Source organism: Setaria viridis, chromosome 9 (assembly GCF_005286985.2).
Source record: "Setaria viridis chromosome 9, Setaria_viridis_v4.0, whole genome shotgun sequence".
Lineage (NCBI taxonomy): Eukaryota > Viridiplantae > Streptophyta > Magnoliopsida > Poales > Poaceae > Setaria > Setaria viridis.
In genome coordinates, this window is record NC_048271.2 from 4,259,621 (window position 1) to 4,278,877 (window position 19,257).

General features: G+C 44.2%; 3 protein-coding genes and 1 non-coding gene across 4 annotated transcripts; 3 read left to right on the forward strand and 1 right to left on the reverse strand.

Moving 5' to 3' along the window:
* The first annotated feature begins 2,001 nt into the window (after positions 1-2,001).
* LOC117839070 (uncharacterized) lies at positions 2,002-9,784 on the forward strand. The gene is made up of 17 exons (XM_034719315.2): positions 2,002-2,432; positions 2,909-3,171; positions 3,941-4,018; positions 4,667-4,887; positions 6,111-6,203; positions 6,433-6,516; positions 6,686-6,802; positions 6,906-6,996; positions 7,079-7,135; positions 7,352-7,405; positions 7,532-7,589; positions 8,018-8,094; positions 8,218-8,288; positions 8,677-8,737; positions 9,074-9,133; positions 9,217-9,279; positions 9,383-9,784. The coding sequence occupies exons 1-17, from the start codon at positions 2,279-2,281 to the stop codon at positions 9,503-9,505; spliced, it is 1,725 nt and encodes a 574-aa protein (XP_034575206.1). The 5' UTR covers positions 2,002-2,278; the 3' UTR covers positions 9,506-9,784.
* A 1,493-nt stretch (positions 9,785-11,277) lies between these two features.
* On the forward strand, positions 11,278-14,088 carry LOC117837290 (uncharacterized). The gene is made up of 8 exons (XM_034716884.2): positions 11,278-11,549; positions 11,689-11,770; positions 12,192-12,245; positions 12,353-12,444; positions 12,541-12,654; positions 13,390-13,457; positions 13,571-13,682; positions 13,759-14,088. Exons 1-8 carry the CDS (start codon positions 11,496-11,498, stop codon positions 13,852-13,854), a joined length of 672 nt encoding a protein of 223 aa, XP_034572775.1. The 5' UTR covers positions 11,278-11,495; the 3' UTR covers positions 13,855-14,088.
* A 526-nt stretch (positions 14,089-14,614) lies between these two features.
* TRNAT-AGU (transfer RNA threonine (anticodon AGU)) lies at positions 14,615-14,688 on the forward strand. The gene has a single exon. It is a non-coding gene; the product is annotated as a tRNA-Thr (tRNA).
* A 605-nt stretch (positions 14,689-15,293) lies between these two features.
* Positions 15,294-17,990, reverse strand: LOC117837289 (tubulin alpha-3 chain). Its single transcript, XM_034716883.2, has 4 exons — positions 17,728-17,990; positions 16,731-16,965; positions 16,260-16,630; positions 15,294-16,141 (listed from the first exon to the last, which is right to left on the reverse strand). The coding sequence occupies exons 1-4, from the start codon at positions 17,818-17,820 to the stop codon at positions 15,488-15,490; spliced, it is 1,353 nt and encodes a 450-aa protein (XP_034572774.1). The 5' UTR covers positions 17,821-17,990; the 3' UTR covers positions 15,294-15,487.
* Positions 17,991-19,257: the final 1,267 nt, after the last annotated feature.

Consider the following 19,257-nt stretch of genomic DNA (forward strand, 5'->3'; position numbering starts at 1 on the left):
TCTAATCCTTCTGTCATCATCGATCCCAGCATAAACAAAATCGCGCACAACTGACAGCTGGTTCTGGATCAGATCTCAGGAGCATTAGGCCTCGATCGCTTTTGCTTCCCCGTTCGTTATTGCCTCTTGTTGCTATTCTCATTCTATAACAAATTAACAAGCGACCAAGCTTACATCACAACTGATCAGAAGAGTGCGTGAAGCCTTGACAAAACTACAAAATGACACACTGCAACGTATGAGGAAGCTTATCATCGAGTCGTATAAACAAAAACAGAAAGGTGATCGCTTTACAGATCATCCGGTTTAGTGTAGTGTAGCCGAGTAACTGACTGCTGTGTTATCACTTGCCGCTCTTGGCTGCTCCTCGTCGCGGGCTGATGACGACGGGAGTTGGCGTGTCGTGCTACGGGTGTAGGCGAGGCCGTGCACGCTTGGTGGTGAGGGACAAAAGGAGGGAGACTGGGAGAGGAGGACAAAAGGCTTCCAAACTCCAAAAACGCGATCGACGCCAACCGAGATTGTTTTGGCTCTGCTCCAGTAGTTCTCGATCCGAAGCGCTCGCCTTTGGCCAGCGTGGAACCCCTGGGCCCAGGGATTGCATGGGATGATATCCGAAGAAAAGAAAACTAGTCTAAATTTGCTATACTCACCCACCTAATGTCTACGTGAAATCTTGAAATCTGGGTTCTTTTTGTTTGTGATACTACCTTTCTTTATTACCATTTTTTTTCTGGGCAAATCCTCTACGATCTAGTATATTGACCTGTGTACTCTGCCTACCAAAATTGAAGATTATTGTAGTCTTGTGACGGTATATCTAGACACTATTTTATTTGAGCTAACTTTTGACGTCTCGAAGAATCATCTATCTTGCAAATATACGTGCCCGACCAAATTCTTACGCTTAAAATATATAATGTATTCTTTTTGTTATCACATCATGGTTTATATAGTGCAGGGCTTCAACATAGTTCCATTCTTTTTGACCATTTATACTCCTTTGCTTATCGTCAACCATCGATCTTGATGATAAATTTAAACATGCTAATAACCAGCAACGACAACAATAACCGCCACATTGATAAATGTTTCTTTCTTTTACCATTCATACTCCTCTGTTTGCCGTCAATCAATGGTCTTGATGGTAGACTTAGACATGCTAATAACAAGCAACGACAATGTCAATAACCTAACACGCATTGGTTAAAATGGGGTATACGTAGATCGATTATATGCTGAGGTAGTGATAATTTATAATTATTTTTGTCATTTTCTTTCCATTAACCCATTGGTTTGTATAGATCCGCTCCAGAGATAGCGCTATCGGTCAACCGATAATTTAGTAGCTTACATGTGTTGGAGGTAGGACAACGGCACATGGTAAAAAGGTTCACGAGATCTACATTAGCCACTTTCTTCTTCCTCCGTATTTGCATGCATAGCCTTCTTCTTCCTCCTCCTCGCCATTGATACCCTTCAGCGCACCTCCAAAACCTTTCAACCTAAATTCCATGTTACCACTAGCACCACCCTTATTTGCCTCGTGCGACAACTCTAACTACCCTATTATTTATAATCTACAACCGCGGTCGTATCATTACTAGAATGCTATACCACATCCTTTCCGCTGTCATATGGACCTCTACCCTAACCCTAAAACATTATATGGGCACGATTTGTTGCTATATTTGACAAAATATGTGCAAGGCTCATCCGTCGTGCCCTATTTCCGCGGGTCCATCCATGGTCACCGTGCCCTCCTGCGCTCGGGAAAGCGCGCGTGTGGCCGGAGCAAAGCTCCGGAAGGTCAGCCGCGCCGCGCCACGCCACGCCATCCGTTACCGCCGGAGCAACGTCAGCAGCCCCCCAACTCAAACTCATCCATCCCCCGCAGTTCCTCCACCACCAGCCCACCCCGCCCGCCCGCGCCCGCTGCTGCTTCCGACGCACGCGAGCTCCGCGGCATCCGCATCCGAATCCGCACACGATCCCCGCGCCACTTGCCCGCCCCCCTCGCGCCCCGCGCCTCCGCCAATGCCCGCCGCGATGAGATGAGATGACGCCGCCGCGCGGCGGTGCTCGGCCACCCTCGCAGCCCCTCCCTCCTCACGCGCGCCACCATCGGGATCCCTCCTCCCTCCCACCCACCCTCCTCCCCACCAGCGCCGCATTTATTCCCTTCCCCCGCACGACAGCGGTCACGCTTCCGTCGTCCCGTCCTCGTCGCATCCGGCGCTCCGCCTATTTAAGGCGCGCGGGCTGAGAACCAGCGATAATGCTCTTCGCCAGGAGGCCCCTCTCCGCCGCGCTCCACCTCGCGCCCCTCTCGCCCCCCTTGCTCCTCTTCTTCGCGTCCGCGTCGTCCTCGTGCTCGCCCGCGTCGTCGTCGTGCTCGCCCGCCGCCGCGTCGGCCTCCGGCGGCACCAGAGGTACGAACGAGATTCCTCTGCGATCTCAGCGGTCGGTCTGATGGGAGATGTTTTGGTGGATTCCATCAGGTTTTGATGGTTGTTTCCATGAAATTTCGTGGCTCCACTCCTTTTGTGATAATAATTTTACCGTTTTGGTGGATTTCATCGGGTTGATCGTAGCCGTTTGTCGAGCCGGTGATGGGCATGCGGAGATTGTAGATTTTGTTGGAATTTGATGGTTCTGCATTTTGCATCTTCGGTTTGTGATCCAGCGTTTTAATAAGAGCGAATTATTCTAGTGAGATGCGGGAATTCGGTTTACCAATTTGCCCCGTATGTCCTTTTAATACGTTGCCACGTGATCATCGACAGTTTTCACCAACTCTGAAATAATTCCTGACCGTAATAACGAGCTTCTACTGATCATAAAGTACGGTTAACATTTTTCAGTATGTTCTTGCAGTACTGATGTATTGATCTCCTATCACTATCAGGTTGCAGTGCTGTAAGGATGGACAGCGGTGCAGTGGAGACAACGTCAACTGGGGCAGTATGGTCAACACCTTCGGCAGAACCAAGAAGCGTTTCTATCGGGAAGGCGATATTCTGCAATAGGTCACTCAACATGAGGAACATCACAGCAGTGGGATTTGATATGGACTACACTCTTGCACAGTACAAGCCTGAGACCTTCGAGGCCCTTGCTTACTATGGTACAATTGAGAAGCTTGTGAAGGATCTGCACTACCCTGAAGAGGTAATTTACCCTAAGAAATGCGAATTTGCTTGATACAAAGTAGCCGGATTGATTGCTTTCATACTAGATTTGTTGCTTTTGGATTTATGATAAATTCTACTAGCCCTTACGATGCATGCATTAAGGAGAGGTTGGCACATAGGCCCCTGTCCTGTCTGTTCCAGATTCCATATAGTTGCTTTAACAGTTCTGATTTGTCTAAGAGACTAAGACCGTTCGGATGTCACAGAAGTTAGCGTGGCTCTTATGCATCATTTTATAGTTTTACTCTCCAGACTTCACTAATGCTTTTAGAGGCCAGACTAGTCACTAGTTAGTTTAACTAGTTACTGAGAATTGCATGCAATTGACTACAGAGATATTCTGATAGTTTGTGACAGCATTTCTATACTTGTCTCAAGGAAGAAAGAACACCAGCTTCTCGTTATGAAAGCAAAGATGGATTATTTATTATATACCTCTATTTGCTTTTATGGAGTTATGGCTGCATAATGTTGGTGCTGTTCTTGATTAAAGTTCCCTATTGGAGCTATTGCTATTTGTCTTAGAAGGGCCCACTGGCTGTTGCATTGTTAAAGTAGTAAAAGCATCCGAGTATGAAACTTGCCATCCATTTATTAAGCAGGAATATTTTGAGCAAAATACATTGGCCTTATTTCAGAATTCACCTTTACATATTGAAATTTTATGAAAGCATATTCCTTCCTTGTTGTGCTTGACCGCTTGTTTTGGTTCAGAATTTGATTTTTACTATTCTTTTATCATGCAGCTGTTGACTTGGGAGTTTGATTGGAAATACATGGTCAGAGGGCTAGTTCTTGACAAGAAGAGAGGAAATATCTTGAAGGTCAGTTATAAATTAGAACAAGTTGCTGGAAGCTTTCTGTCTTAAATTATCCAAAACATAGACATATTTTATGTTGTTATCTATGGAGGGCCCAACCTGCTTGGGACTAAAAGGCTTTGTTGTTGTATCAATGAAGGGCCCAGCCACATATGTTTACAATAAACAGAAGTCTACATTTGTATATTAATCTTTGGAACCTGCTGTTGGTGGCTGCATGTTTAGAATTAGAAGTTGTCTTGTCAAATTAATTAATGCTTTTTTTTGTTGAATATTCTGCTTGGGGGCATTATTACTTATCATATGTTATAGTTTGAACCATAATCACCATTTTTGAGCTAAATTTGCAGTTCATCAACATTAGTATTAATTGTTCAATGAGCACTGTCATCATTTTGGTAGTAGCAAGTGTTAGCTGTCAATGTGTAAACTTCAACTGATTAGAGGGAACAACAAAAACAGGTCTAGGCCTCTAGCATAAATTTTGATTTGATCTATGTTGTAAGATTTAAAAGCGGTTATTTTCTGCTGTTTCTTAATTTATTTTGATCTCATTGTTTCATTGCATTTATGTGCTGGACTTTCAGTACTGTACATGTACCTTTTCAATGAAATTAACTTTTTTCAACTATTTGGGTTGTGTATTATCAGATGGATCGGCACAAGTATGTAAAAGTTGCATACCATGGTTTTAGGGAACTGTCGAAAGAAGAAAAAGTTGCTGCTTATGGGAGTACATTGATAAGAGATTCATTTGATGAACCTGATTATGCCCTGATAGATACACTTTTCTCATTGGGTGAAGCTTATCTATTTGCTCAGCTTGTTGATTTTATGGACAATAATCCTGGAAAAGTACCTGCCGGCACAGAGTATGATTATTCCCATCTTACATGTTTACCATACTGAAGGGGCTTAAAATTTTAGGATGTCATTTAAATATGAGTTGATTGAGCCAAATGATTAGAATGATTATTTTGCGTTTTGAAGAGCATATCCAGTTGTCCACTCTTAAATGTTTCTTCTTTTCAGGAATGAACCAATATGTAGCCAACAATACACAACTGTCTATCCGCAATAGTCCAAGTTTCTTTCATTGCATTTGTTACAAGACTTCCATAAAGTTAAATCTATCTACTATCTTTAATCCCTAAGCAATCCGATATCCTTTTCCTTTGTTCATTTCATGTCAGCTTGTTTTTTTTTATCATGAGTGTACATTTACTAGTCTACTGATGCACTGCGATCCATGTCGATGTCTCTCGACCTTTGAGTGCTGGGCTGTGCTTGTATTGATTAATTAAGTGTTTTTCAGACTCCTATGTCAATTCTTTGTTGAATCAGAAATCCAATCTCAGCCAGACTTCGACATGCCATGCCTTGTCGATAACGTTTCTCGGTTTCTGTAACCATGACATACCATTTCTCATCTTTTTTGACATCAATCGTGGTAATTTAGGTTAGATTCTTATGGGAACTAGTATGTTTTTTGGTGCTAGAACTTGCATACAAATTGGACAATTTGAGGTTGTTGTGTTGGGTGTTCTCATAAATCCACAGGCCTCATGCATACAGACCCCATCAAACTTTAATTGCATCCATGACCAAATTTTCAATAAAATGCCAGGACCTTTTGTAAGTTCCAGTGGAAATTATTTTGAAGTATTACGTTACCTGCTACTTTTTGGTGTGCCCTAATACTATTATGGCCGTATTTTCCAGTTTTGCTCTCATGAGGCCAACAAAATTAGACCTGCTGGCACATGGTCGATGTCAGCATGTAACTGTGAGGACTGCCTATTCTTTTAGAATGCGTTTTTTTTAATTTAACAGGACAGCCATTTATGACAAGGAAACAACAAATTTTGTTGTTTACCTTTTACTCTTTAGTGTTTTCTTCCATTGTCCTGTCTGGAGTTTAACTCATATCTTGAAACACCATAACTTCAAAGAAGCTCTCAAAGAGCTCTGTGCATGAACGGCATATATTTCCTGTCGCCTTTTTCATTTGTAACTGTAGTCCCTGTGCAGCCTTATTCTTGAGTTGTATAAATTGAGGATTCGTTTTTGAGGTTGCATTACTGTGTTGGTACAGCTACCCGCTTATGTATAAAGATGTGAGGTCTGCAGTTGACTTGTGTCATCGTGATGGAACTTTAAAGCGGATGGTTGCGAAGGAACCTGGCAGGTAATTCAGTTTCCTATTTTATGGTTAACTATCTAATACAAGTCACCTGACACAATTGCAATGCTAGATATTATCCATAAAGACTACTTATTTTTTGCTATAGGGCTGCCTTGACTCTTATTTTGGTCCACATGCCGATTGGCAATTTGGCATCCATTCTCTTCGCTGTTGTATACTTATAATTATGTCCTAGACAACTCTGCTAATTTGTTTAATTTGAACATTGCAGGTACATCAATGAGGACTTGGCAATTGTACCAATGCTTGAAATGATAAAAAAATCTGGACGCTCAACATTCTTAGTGACAAATAGGTATATGGCCCCTTTTTTATTTTAGGCTTCTTGAGACTTGTGTGCTGACAAATGTGTCCTAGTTTCTCTTAAAATCAACCCATGTGGTATAACACATCTTGCTGCATTCTACAGTTTCGAGCTTCTTGTACAATCTATTTACTATCTAGACATGCACTTGTTCATGCAGTTTGTGGGACTACACCGATGTTGTCATGAACTACCTTTGTGGACCATACACTTCAGATGCAGGATCTGGTCTCAACCACAAGTGGCTTCAATATTTTGATATTGTAATAACTGGCAGGTTTGTGTCTTTTGTTATTTGATTCCTTGTTCTTTTGTTTTTACTATTTATTGAGCAAAAGTATCAGCTTCCTCAACTCAGCCAGTCCTTGCTGAACTTTCAGTTCGAAGCCAAGTTTCTTCCACGATGATAACCGTGCGGGCCTCTTTGAAGTTGAGCCTGATTCTGGAAAACTTCTAAATGCTGATATTCAGGCTAGTAAATTTATCAAGTCTGTTCTATTTCTATGATATATATGTTTTTAATTCCTAATATGTCTCATCATCCTTTGTGAAGATTGGAAGCCCAAGATCAAGTCATCAGCATGCAACACCAGTTCACAAAGTTTACCAGGTACTTATTCTTTTTGCAAAATTTTAGCATTGTTACAGTGACTTCTCAGATGTGGATAATGGTCAAATGATTTTCTGTGCAACTTGTAACAGTGAAAATGATACCTGGCCACTTAATATTGTTTCATTTTTTTATATTGTTTCATTATTTTACGTTGTATATCTTAGATCTAGCAACTGAATAAGTAATATCTATTTACTGGTGTATCTTTTCCAGGGAGGCAATGTCGGTCATCTTCACAGATTACTTTCTATTGCTTCTAGTTCACAGGTATGGGTACACTTATTTTGGTATTTAAAATAGTGTCTAGTACATACTTCAGTACAGATTCACTGACACTGAATGTGAGATTAATTGTGAATCAAATAAAATAACGTGTATCTTACAATGTTTTAGATTCTCTATGTTGGTGATCACATATATGGAGATATTCTGCGCAGCAAGAAAGTTCTGGGTATGTTTTTTTATCCTCTACTTTTTTGATGCACTGGAATTTGATATATATTTGGTTATTAAATGCGGTAGTCTTAATTGTGCAGATGAGGTTTAATACTGCTCACTAGTTAACTATGTGTTTGTACTTAATGCTAGATCAATTTAAGTAACTATATGACAGTCATAGATGTTTTCCTTCTAGAATTTTTGTGTGCACTGCCAGTCATGGAATGTGTTTGACACTTTCTTGTGGGGGCACACGCACATCCAAGTGCCACACACACACAAATTCATTGTGTGCCTGTAATTTGTGTGTGCGTGCGCCACTGTCCTGGATGTGAAATTTGTGTGACACTTTCCTATGGGACGCTTCCCTTTTATTGCAGTTGTCCACCATATTTCATCCATTTCCTAAATGCTTCTGTACGCGTTGTGATCCTTTTAAAGGCTGGCGGACTATGCTGGTGATTCCAGAACTGGAGCATGAGGTGAAGCTTCTTTCAGAATCGAAGTCAACACGGAAGGTATGAATAGCTCAGTTGCTTGTAAAAATAATTGATTCCTAACAATGAGATCTTAGGGTAGTGTTAAGTTCATGTACACAGTCTATGTGTCACCAGCTTGCTTGTATGTGCTATCCATTTCAGGAGCTTAGACATCTTAGAATGGAACGTGATTCAATTGAAGACAGAATCCATCATCTTGAATGGTCTCTCAAGTAAGTTGAGAAAGTCTTTTAGTTTAAACTTTAACTGTTTTGCATTTAAATATATTTGCAGTTACTCCCCAGACTATTGCTTTAGCTTTCAAGAATGAATTTGAATCGTCCTAATGTATTTGTACTTTTGCGGCAAATTGGCCTTGAATCTTTCTATGGACGTTTCCAGGAAGACTTTATACTAATAAATTTGCTTTGCTGCATTTGTTGTGTCCACTTTCAGCGATCCTGTAAAAAAAATACCTGCAATATGTTCATGATAAACTTATGCTGATCAAATACATCCTTAAGCTCTGGGTTCATGATAAATAAATGCTGTCTTTCTTTTTCTTGATGGTATGTAGTTTCCTCATAGATTCGCTACATCTAACCTCTCCTTTCTGTCCAGATTTGATGATATCACGGAAAATCAGAAGGAAAAGTTGATCTCTGAACATGTTGATCTGCTGGTTAGTCCTTATTTTGATTTACTTTGTTGTCGATTGGTCATGAGAAAATTATTTTTTGAACGGAAGATTATCACTCTTGCAAGTGAAAAGAAAAGGATGATATTCAAATTTAGGTATATCTTGTAGACTAGGTATACTAAGACAATAAGATGTGCCCTAGGATTTTTAAGGACCAACGTCCTGACAGGCTGCTGGTTGAAGATAATATTCAACTTGTGGTGTAGGATTGTGGTAAACATGGTAGATTTCATGTAGCAGTGTCAACTCCTGTACACATTTTGTTGGTAACCGTTATTTTTTTCATGATACCATTTTCTTTTCACCTTTTAATTGCAGCAACAGCGAGAGCATGTTCGCCGCCTTCATCAAGAGGCTCAGAGGCAACATCATCAGAAGGTAATGTGCTAAGTTACATTATTGTTGAATATGTGTCAAACACTTTGCGTATTCCTAATTGAATGCTCTTTATTCGATTCCAGTTTCATAAGGTGTGGGGACAGCTCATGAAGACTGGTTACCAAAATTCCCGATTTGCTCATCAGGTGCAGAACGTTTAACCACATTTGGCATTTAATAATACTGAAAAAATGTTATGTGCAGCAATGTGTTGTTGACGCGCAAGGTTTTGTTTTGGCTTTTCCACAGGTCGAGAGATTTGCATGCCTGTATAGCAGCCAGGTTACAAACTTCGGTTTGTATTCCCCCAACAAGTACTATCGTCCGAGCGAAGATTACATGCCCCATGAGTTCGATGTGCTTGGGCTGTAGGAGCAATCCCTGCCGATGCTCAGAGCTCCCCGTTGTAACTGAACCAGAGCAGGATAGGAGGGTGATTTGAGTTGCGGCATTGATTAACATGTGTACTTGGCATATTTATCGAGTGAAAGCTTCACCATTGGACATGTTATGGATATGGGAGGTAAAGGGTGGTGGTTTAAATAGCAGCTATAGTTTCTCATAGAGCAGCAATTTTACCTGTATATTTTTGTACATAACAAGTTTTAAGCAGAAGCAAAGGAAAGCAACGCCGATCATGTCTTGGGTACACATTGTGAATTCAGCTTTTTGTTAAGTGTTCCAATCACAACCATTGTGTAGTGCAGCGTGCTTGTCAGGCTGAATTCTTGCTGAAAAGCTTGTCTAGTCCAACATTTTGTATTTATAATCTTGCAGCTTCAAGGTTAGTTATGCTAGGTCACACGATTCAACCCGACGCGGGTGTGGGGACCCCTCGATGTGCTAGCGAGTTGTGAGGGTACCAACTCACCCGTCTGGATTCAATCTTGATGTCCATATCTGATAATGTTGAGTGCTTTCATCAAATTATTTATAAGCACGTGATGAGCAGTAGACTTGTGAGCTGTGGGATTGTGTTGTGCGTTTGTGGTGGTGGTGTGTGCGTCATCCTTGTAATCGAAAAAAGTTCAATCCACGTAAAAGAAAAAAGGCAGCGGTACAGAGGGAAAGTCTACTTACATGAATGAAATGTGAAAGTCCTATAGGGAGCTGCCTATGAACCAGAACTAGAAGTATGTCAATCTCGGCTGTTTCAGTATATCTTCTGTGCATGTGTCACGCAAACTACACACTATGTGTCACACATTTAAGGGTGGTAATGGATCATGGCCATTATGCCTCCCTACAATCTAACTTAGTCCTATCTATTTTTAGTTTAAAATTATATAATATCATAATCCGATCCTTATTGAGCTCGATCCTTAAGGTCTGGTTTGGTTCCTCTAAATTATTTTTAGCACCCGTCACATCGAATATTTAGATACTAATTAGGAGTATTAAATGTAGACTATTTACAAAACCCATTACATAAGTGGAGGTTAAACGGCGAGACGAATCTATTAAGCCTAATTAGTCCATGATTTGACAATGTATTGCTACAGTACACATTTGCTAATGATGGATTAATTAGGCTTAATAGATTCGTCTCGCCGTTTAGCCTCCACTTAGTAATGGGTTTTGTAAATAGTCTACGTTTAATACTCCTAATTAGTATCTAAACATTTGATGTGACACGTGCTAAAAATAAGCAAAGCAAACCAAACACCCCCTAAATTTGCTAGCCTTCGTTGGAGGGCCCTTCACCACCCCTACGTACCCTACTATCAAATCACTGTTCATCACTGTTTGATACTGTAGTACCAGATCTGAGCCGTTCGCTGGAGGATCGGACGGCCGAGATTACGTGCAGTGTTAACTTGCGGTGGCTGTGTACACGCACACACACGTCCTCGCAATCGGCGAGCTCCACCAACCCTCCATCGGAGAGGGGGTTGTAGCGAATGCCGGAAATGGGGCAGCCATTGCTGATCTACGCGTTCGTGGCGCGGGGCAAGGTGGTGCTTGTGGATTACGTCGACTTCCGCGGCAGCTTCAGCGTTGTATCGGATCTCGTCGCCACTGCAGCCCAGCAGCTACCGTACCCGGGGCTGGGGCGGACGCATGCGGGCAGCCGCAACGCCCGCAAAAACAAAGCGAGCTGCCGCATATGCCCGCATCAGGAATTGCGGCTCGTGCGGACGCGGGGCGGGCTTGCATCCTATCCGACCCATGGACTTGTGGCCCACCCAAGCCCAGGCCAGGCAACCCGCACCGCGTCTCTCTCCTCCCTCCTCCACGGGCACCACGGCTCCACCCGACCATCTCCGCCGCCACTAACCCGCAGCCCGGCAGCTCAACCTCCCTCCCTCTCGATCCGACCCCATCGCATCCGCCGCGTCGTCGCCGTCGAGGTCGCTCCACCATGGCGACGCTCCTAGCCCGTCAGGCAGCGCAGGCGCTCCGCGCGAGGCAGACGGTACGAATCCCTAGCACTAACCGCCCATGCGCGGCGCTTCCAGATCCCCCCTATGCGCTCCCGGATTCTCGGATCGAGCCTTTCCTGGGTGCTGGCGTTCTGATGCGGCTTTGATTCTGTGGTGCTCGTGTTGTTGCAGGCGCAGCTTGGCCCCTTCGCATCGGCGATGCAGGGGCACCTCCGGACCTACTTCAACGCTGGGACGCCCAAGAGGTTCAAAGGTTAGCTCTCTTCCCCTTTGTATTGGACTGCTTGTAGTGTTAGAATTACCCAAATCAGAAACCTTGATTCGTGTTGGATTGGTTCTAGGATCATTACTAGGTAATTAGGCATCCTGGTGTAAGTAGTTAGTTCACTCATTTTGTTGAATAGGTCGTGATGCCTTTTGAAACTGCTTGGGATAGGCCTTGGGTTATCAATAAGCTGTGACTTCCAATCGGTAAGAAATGCTCAAAGATGAAGTGCTTGTTTTGCTGCCTTAGTTTACCATTCAGAAGCTGATGATGGAATATTGTGCCAAGTTATATGTGAGCTTTAACTTTTCACAGGTTGATGTCCATGTTGACTTTGTGCGTGCATTCTTAATTCGTATCTGTTTGATACCACTGTTCTCTGCTTGTATTTAATCCTATTAATTTACAGAGGATGAGGAGAAAGAACAGCTTGCAAAGGAGATTGCAAAAGATTGGAATGCTGGTGAGTAAGATGTTTTCCTGCGAATAAGACAAGAGTATTGCCCCTGATAATTTAATTTGTTGCTGTCTGGGTACTGACAGTTCTAATTTTTCACTTTATTGCTTCAGTGTTTGAAAGGGGCATCAATACATTGTTTCTGACTGAAATGGTTCGAGGCTTGAGTCTGACGCTCAAGTATTTCTTCGACAGGAACGTTACAGTAAGTAATGAATTTTGTATATGCTGTTGTCTGTAGCTCTGTACTGTAATTGCTTGGTTGCATTGACTGTTTTTTTTTTATCTCACTACATTTCAGATTAACTATCCATTTGAGAAGGGTCCTCTGAGTCCCCGCTTTCGAGGAGAGCATGCTCTCAGACGTTATGAATCTGGGGAAGAGCGTTGCATTGCTTGTAAACTATGCGAGGCTGTAAGTTATCCTTCCTTAAGTCTAAGTTTAAGTTTATAAAGCTTTGAGTTCACACGACGGACAGTAAATAAATCTGGAAAATAGTGGGCATCCTGTCTTTTTGGAAGGGTACCTGACAAATTAAATCTGCATGCAAAAGCTTCAGTTAATAGCTTGGATGGGATCTGTCCATCATGTAATTTATGGCTAAATTGGAATTTGAAAGCCTTATTGTGGAACCTTTTGGTTTCATAAGAATCAATTTGATAACTTTTGAGCAATTTTGCTTTCAAAAGAATGTCAAACTATGAATCAGTTGGCAGCAAAGTAATTGCATATTACTGTCCTATTGATTTATTTAAAATATATAATTTTGAGGGTTCCTTATGATTTTGGTGCGTGGAACTAGTTCATGTAATTTGGCTAGACAATTTTTTTATGGGGGCATCAATTGGATGTGGTTCTCAAACATCTTGTGCTTCTTATGTGTTATGTGATTGACCAAAATACTGTTGCAAAAACTAATATATTCTGAAATAGCTTGCTAGCAGACTAATCTAGTATATTAGAACTCTGAAGTTGCTATACTCAAAATAGCTTAGCTACTACTCGAGTTTACTGGAGTAAACAGTAGTATCTGGCTTAAGGTGGTCGCATTGCTGAAAGTTGTCTTACAAATTAAGACAGCAGTTATTGAAGCATAAGTGTCTGATTATTGAAAAATATTTTTTCTCATTTGGTATAAACTGTTTCCAGATATGCCCAGCTCAGGCAATTACAATTGAGGCTGAAGAACGTGAAGATGGCAGTCGCCGAACCACAAGGTAATCAAATGGATATTTTTCTTTGATTTTTTTTGTTTGAATATATGATATACTTGCTTGAGATATGCAAATCTAGTTTCATTCTGAACTTCTGATGATCTATTTTCATGCAGATATGATATTGACATGACCAAATGCATTTACTGTGGTTTCTGCCAAGAGGCTTGCCCAGTTGATGCTATTGTTGAGGGGCCTAACTTTGAGTTTGCTACTGAGACCCACGAGGTAAACTACTTGAAAATAATGTAGGTTTATCACAGTTTCAACTTGTTGCTAGAAAGTAATGTCATGCAACATACAGGAACTGCTGTATGACAAGGAGAAACTGCTTGAGAACGGCGACCGCTGGGAGACTGAGATTGCTGAGAACTTGAGATCGGAGAGCCTTTATCGCTGAATTGTTCTTCCCTTGTGATCTATAAACTTGGTTCCCACATTTCCTTTTTTTTTTTGCTGAACCAGCTGATAAATAAGCAAACGATGTGTAACTTGGGTACCAGGTACCGTGTTTTTGTACCTGACACCATCAGACTGTTGCTGTATTCAAAGTGTCAGGGTGAAGGTGCACACTGCATGTTCTTTGTTACAATCGATTTCAACTGTTATCAGCAGAGACGATATTTTTGAACAACTGAACAGAAAACTTCTCTGGTCCCATTGAATTTCCTGGAGGACCTTTTGTGTTCTCATTTGGCTACAGTGTCTCGGATAGCTGCCACGATCAGCTAGAGGAATGCTCCGTATCTCGTTTCTAGCGTGCCTTGCGAACGAGGTTTATAATTCAGGCACAGCGTGACAGTTTTTTTCAAAATAACTTAAAGTAAAAATTTTCCCACTAGGAACAGGGTAGGAGCTCTGCAACCGCAAGTCTTTTCTTGTTTTTTGAGCAGAGCCCTGCGATGAAATGTGGTTGTTTCGTGCGTAACCGGCGGCCGGCGTCACAGCCTCACGGCGGTGGCCTGGTGGGTCAGCAGAAGCCACGCGATGCAACTTGGTAGCCGAACTGCGTCGAGCATACGAGGGAGTAGGGTTGACCGTTTGAGCCGGCACAGCGTTAGGATTAGGAACAAGAACAACAATGTTTTTGATAGTGTGTTTGCGTGAAAGCCCTTAGTTTATAGCTGATGTCATTTGAATCTGCGAACCGCAGGAAAAAAGCTTTCGTAGCTCAGTTGGTTAGAGCACCCGTTTAGTAAGCGGGAGGTCTTGAGTTCGACTCTCAACGAAAGCAAATGAATTGTGTTATGCTTAATCTTTTTTTACTGAAGACTGAATCATATGTTTGTAACTTTTTTTACTGAAGATTGAATCATATGTTTTGCCTTATCGTTTTCTACTGAAGACTGAATCAAGTCTTACTCTTTAGTGAAGAACTAGTGTTCGACGCTCAGCGAAAGCTTGAGGATTCCGTTTTGTCACTAAAGAGCTTTTCTCGAGAGATAAAAGCAACAAAAAATCAGCATGGTTCTCAACGAAAGCATGAGGATTCTTTTTTGCCACTTTCTCAAGAGATAAAACCAAAAAAAATCAGCATGGTTTGCAAAAGGTTAAGAGAGATTTAAATCAGCATGAGAACTGCTAGAGTTGTTTATTTCGAAAATTGTAGTAGGATCGAATTTTAACACTAAGCGAATGACAGCCTTAAAGTGCAGAATTGATCATCAGGGGAGAAGAACGACCAGCATAGGAAGAGTAAGTAGAATGCACACTCCCAGGCTAACTGGGTTAGGAAAACAGGCAGTAGCAGTAGTTAAAAACATATCAAATACAGCCGAAATCAGTCGGAAGGCCAGGACGTAACGTAAATGCAAGTACTGATTAAGCGAGAGTAGCACGAGATGGAACCAACAGTAATTAACCGAGATACTGATTCCATTACAACATGGTATTAAAGCAGTTCAACAAGCAACGGTGAAGCAAACACCAACATAACAAACAGCCCAAGAGGCAATATCAAAAGAGTTTTCGACACCGCGACAGATGTCATCCACAGATTGACGACACAACCGATACCTGCAAGCCGATCACGATCAGTACTCCTCGTCCTCCTCATCATCGTCACCACCGCCCTCAGCGCCGACCTCCTCGTAGTCCTTCTCCAGGGCCGCCAGGTCCTCACGGGCCTCGGAGAACTCCCCCTCCTCCATGCCCTCGCCGACATACCAGTGCACAAAGGCGCGCTTGGCATACATGAGGTCGAACTTGCGGTCGATGCGGGAGAACACCTCAGCGACGCTGGTGGAGTTGGAGATCATGCACACAGCGCGCTGCACCTTGGCGAGGTCACCACCCGGCACCACTGTCGGTGCCTGGTAGTTGATGCCGCACTTGAACCCTGTTGGGCACCAGTCCACAAACTGGATCGTGCGCTTCGTCTTGATGGTGGCCACCGCCGCGTTCACATCCTTGGGCACCACATCGCCGCGGTACATCAGGCAGCACGCCATGTACTTGCCGTGGCGGGGGTCACACTTGACCATCATGTTCGCCGGCTCGAACGCGCTGTTGGTGATCTCCGACACCGACAGCTGCTCATGGTAGGCCTTCTCTGAAGAGATCACCGGCGCATACGAGGACAGCATGAAGTGGATCCTTGGGTAAGGAACCAGGTTGGTCTGGAACTCATTCACATCCACATTGAGGGCACCATCAAACCTCAGGGAAGCAGTCAGCGATGAGATAACCTGCACAGCACAACAATTTAACACAAATTACCATCAGTTTCAGGGCTGTAATGGTTTAGGAAAAAAGTTTCCACGGCTGTACAAACACCAGAGCAGCTGACAGATTTCACCACGTTACCTGAGACACAAGGCGATTCAGATTGGAGTAGTTGGGCCTCTCAATGTCCAGAGAGCGCCTGCAGATGTCATAGATGGCCTCGTTGTCGAGCAGGATGGAGACATCAGTATGCTCCAGAAGAGAGTGGGTGGAGAGCACGCTGTTGTAGGGCTCAACAACAGAGGTTGACACCTGGGGAGATGGGTACACAGTGAAGCCCAGTTTGGATTTCTTGCCGTAGTCCACAGACAGGCGCTCAAGGAGGAGTGAACCAAGGCCAGAACCGGTGCCACCACCAACAGCATTGAAGACCAGAAAGCCCTGAAGGCCAGTGCAGTTGTCAGCAAGCTTGCGGATGCGGTCAAGGCACAGATCAACAATCTCCTTGCCAACTGCAGGAACATGAACATAAGTGGCACCATCAGCAATCAATCAAACATAGTGAGATGAACAAATTCTGTGCAACAAAAAAGTTTCTACATGGTTAATTACTTGTGTAGTGGCCACGAGCAAAGTTGTTGGCTGCATCCTCCTTGCCGCTGATGAGCTGCTCAGGGTGGAAGAGCTGACGGTATATGCCGGTGCGCACCTCATCAATCACAGTGGGCTCAAGATCAACGAAGATTGCACGGGGCACATACTTCCCTGCGCCGGTCTGGCTGAAGAAGGTGGTGAAGGCATCATCGTAGTGTCCTGCAGACTTGTCTCCGGGCATGTGGCCATCAGGCTGCAAGGAAAAAAAGCAGTTTAATGGGATGCAAATTATAAAGGGTTCAAAGGAGCAATTGCACGGGTTCAACATGTTATCAATAAGTGGAGCAACTTATGCTATGCATCAATTTAATTAGCCATTATGCAGTGCATCAATAAGTGATATATCAGTTGCTCAGAGATACATGCACCGAACACAACCTCTAGTCCAATTTGCATTCAGATCTAGAAATGGTACGAACATGACTTAATTTAAAGAATCTGAACGGGATCCACCGAATTGATAGAAGGCATATTCGTTTTTCTAATCTAATCAACTTCTAGTACACTATAACTGAAACTTTAGAAATAGCGCAATTCATCCACAATTACACACAAACCGATCAAAACTGATGACTACGAATAGAGCACAGAAGCATTTAAATAACACTGCACAATTTGACGAGAGCAGGCGTAACGCGTGACCCGCAACTGCAAATTATAAAAATTCGATTCGATGGGAGCAACTACTTACTTCCGCTGCAAAGGTACTGCACAACAAAACGGACGACGAACCCAAACCCAGCCTCAATCACAGTTTGAATCGCGCAGCAAATTTCGAACCCTAAAATTACTAGCACCAACAGATCTGACTAAATTCCCCCAAAACAGTTCACCCCAAATCAGAATTCTAACGCCCTGCAACTGCAAATGGCAGGACTCCTCTGAATCAAATCGGAAATTAAACGACGAGGACGACGAGATGATGGACGGGAGGAGAGGGGGGCGGCGACTGGACCTGGATGCCGTGCTCGAGGCAGTAGAGCTCCCAGCACGCGTTGCCGACCTGGATGCCGGCCTGCCCGATGTGGATCGAGATGCACTCCCTCATCTTCCTCCCCGACTCGCCTCAAGCAACCGGGGGCGAAACCTTCGGGTCAAGCGACGAACCTCTCGAAGCGATCGGAGGCGGAGGCGAGGGAAGAGGGAGCGGAGCGGATCGATCGATCGGGAGTGGAAGGGGAGCGCTGGCGTTTGTGAAGACGCCGAGGTGAGGAGAGGGGAGGCGGCCGCGGCGGCTTTTATAGGCAGCGCGAGAGGAGAGGGGAGGCGGCCGCGGCCGGCCCGTGAGGGTGAGGCCGTGACCTAACCGCCGTTTGGCTCGCGTTAGACGGCGTGGTGGTGGCCCGCCTCGTTGGTGAACGGGGCCGAAGCCGCGCGGGGGCAGCGGAGGTTAACGGCCGTTTGGTTTCGAACGTCGGGGCGAGGCTTGCGTGATCAGCGGCCGGCAACGGTGGGTTTGAGCTGGCGGCGGGTCCCGCGGAGCCGGCGCCTCTCGTTCTCGGCGATCTTCACATGCGCCCGTGAAGACGTGACACTGACATGTGGGACTGGAATATGAAAGTGAACTGCCCAGCCCATGAGTCATTGAGTCGGGGTAGTTTTCACTTCGGTGGATGGAAGGGGAGCCTTTGTGAGGACGGCAGGGAAATGGAAGGAACGGCTGTTTGGCCGCCCGTTCGAATTTTGAAATTTCGAACCGTGTATCGCACCGTCGCGGGAAAGTACGGAGCTACCCTTGATCGCTTGGGCCTCTGGGGTAGGCCTGCCATTTAGGCTTTTGGGCCTTTCATCCTAAAATGACTCCGACGGTGATTTCTCTGGTGGAACGATCTCCAGTGAATGAAACTGAAGCTATTTTGAAAATATTTCACAAACGTCTTCATCCTGTTTTTCATGAATGGATTGGAGATGTCAAATACCCAATGTACCCTTACCTATTTTATAACGTGAATATGAGATGAAATATCATTATAGATTATAAATAATTTCTCCCATTTTTCTTCCCTCTTTTTCTCCTTTATTTCCTTTTCTTTTTTCCCTCACTTCTTTTTTTCCCTGCCTTCTCTCTTTTTTCACCGTACATCTCTCTCCCGGAGTCCGAACGGACTGTACCCGATTCATTATTTGCTTCTTCGGTCCTCTCGTCTCTTTCCCCATCGGCATCTTCTCCATTCCCAGCGCCGCTCCGTTCCCCAGCCAAGCTGCGCCGCGCAGCTCCGGCCCCGCAGCGCCCGGCTGCTACACCGCCGCTCCGACCCTGCAGTGCCGCCCTACTCCCTCGTCGCTGTAGCCGCGTCGCGCGCTCCTTTGGTACTCAAGTTCCAGTCATGCCGATGCGCCACCGCTCCGGCCTCGACGCACTACTCCAACGCTGCTGCTGCCGGGGCATTCTGGTACAGATGAACTTGGCGACTTGGCTCCACTCCACCAATAAAAAACGGTTCCGGCTCCCTTGCGGCTTCGCCCGCGGAACTGTTTCCGCTGA

Bases quoted from the DNA above. Each gene is read 5' to 3' on its own strand.
- LOC117839070 (XM_034719315.2), top strand. From the start codon at position 2,279: ATGCTCTTCGCCAGGAGGCCCCTCTCCGCCGCGCTCCACCTCGCGCCC. The intron at 2,433-2,908 runs GTACGAACGAGA...TATCACTATCAG, and splicing joins GGCCTCCGGCGGCACCAGAG to GTTGCAGTGCTGTAAGGATG. The intron at 7,406-7,531 runs GTATGGGTACAC...ACAATGTTTTAG, and splicing joins CTATTGCTTCTAGTTCACAG to ATTCTCTATGTTGGTGATCA.
- LOC117837290 (XM_034716884.2), top strand. From the start codon at position 11,496: ATGGCGACGCTCCTAGCCCGTCAGGCAGCGCAGGCGCTCCGCGCGAGG. The intron at 11,550-11,688 runs GTACGAATCCCT...GTGTTGTTGCAG, and splicing joins CGCTCCGCGCGAGGCAGACG to GCGCAGCTTGGCCCCTTCGC. The intron at 11,771-12,191 runs GTTAGCTCTCTT...ATTAATTTACAG, and splicing joins GACGCCCAAGAGGTTCAAAG to AGGATGAGGAGAAAGAACAG.
- LOC117837289 (XM_034716883.2), bottom strand. From the start codon at position 17,820: ATGAGGGAGTGCATCTCGATCCACATCGGGCAGGCCGGCATCCAGGTC. The intron at 16,631-16,730 runs GTAATTAACCAT...ATGTTCCTGCAG, and splicing joins TGCTCGTGGCCACTACACAA to TTGGCAAGGAGATTGTTGAT. The intron at 16,142-16,259 runs GTAACGTGGTGA...TGTGCTGTGCAG, and splicing joins TGAATCGCCTTGTGTCTCAG to GTTATCTCATCGCTGACTGC.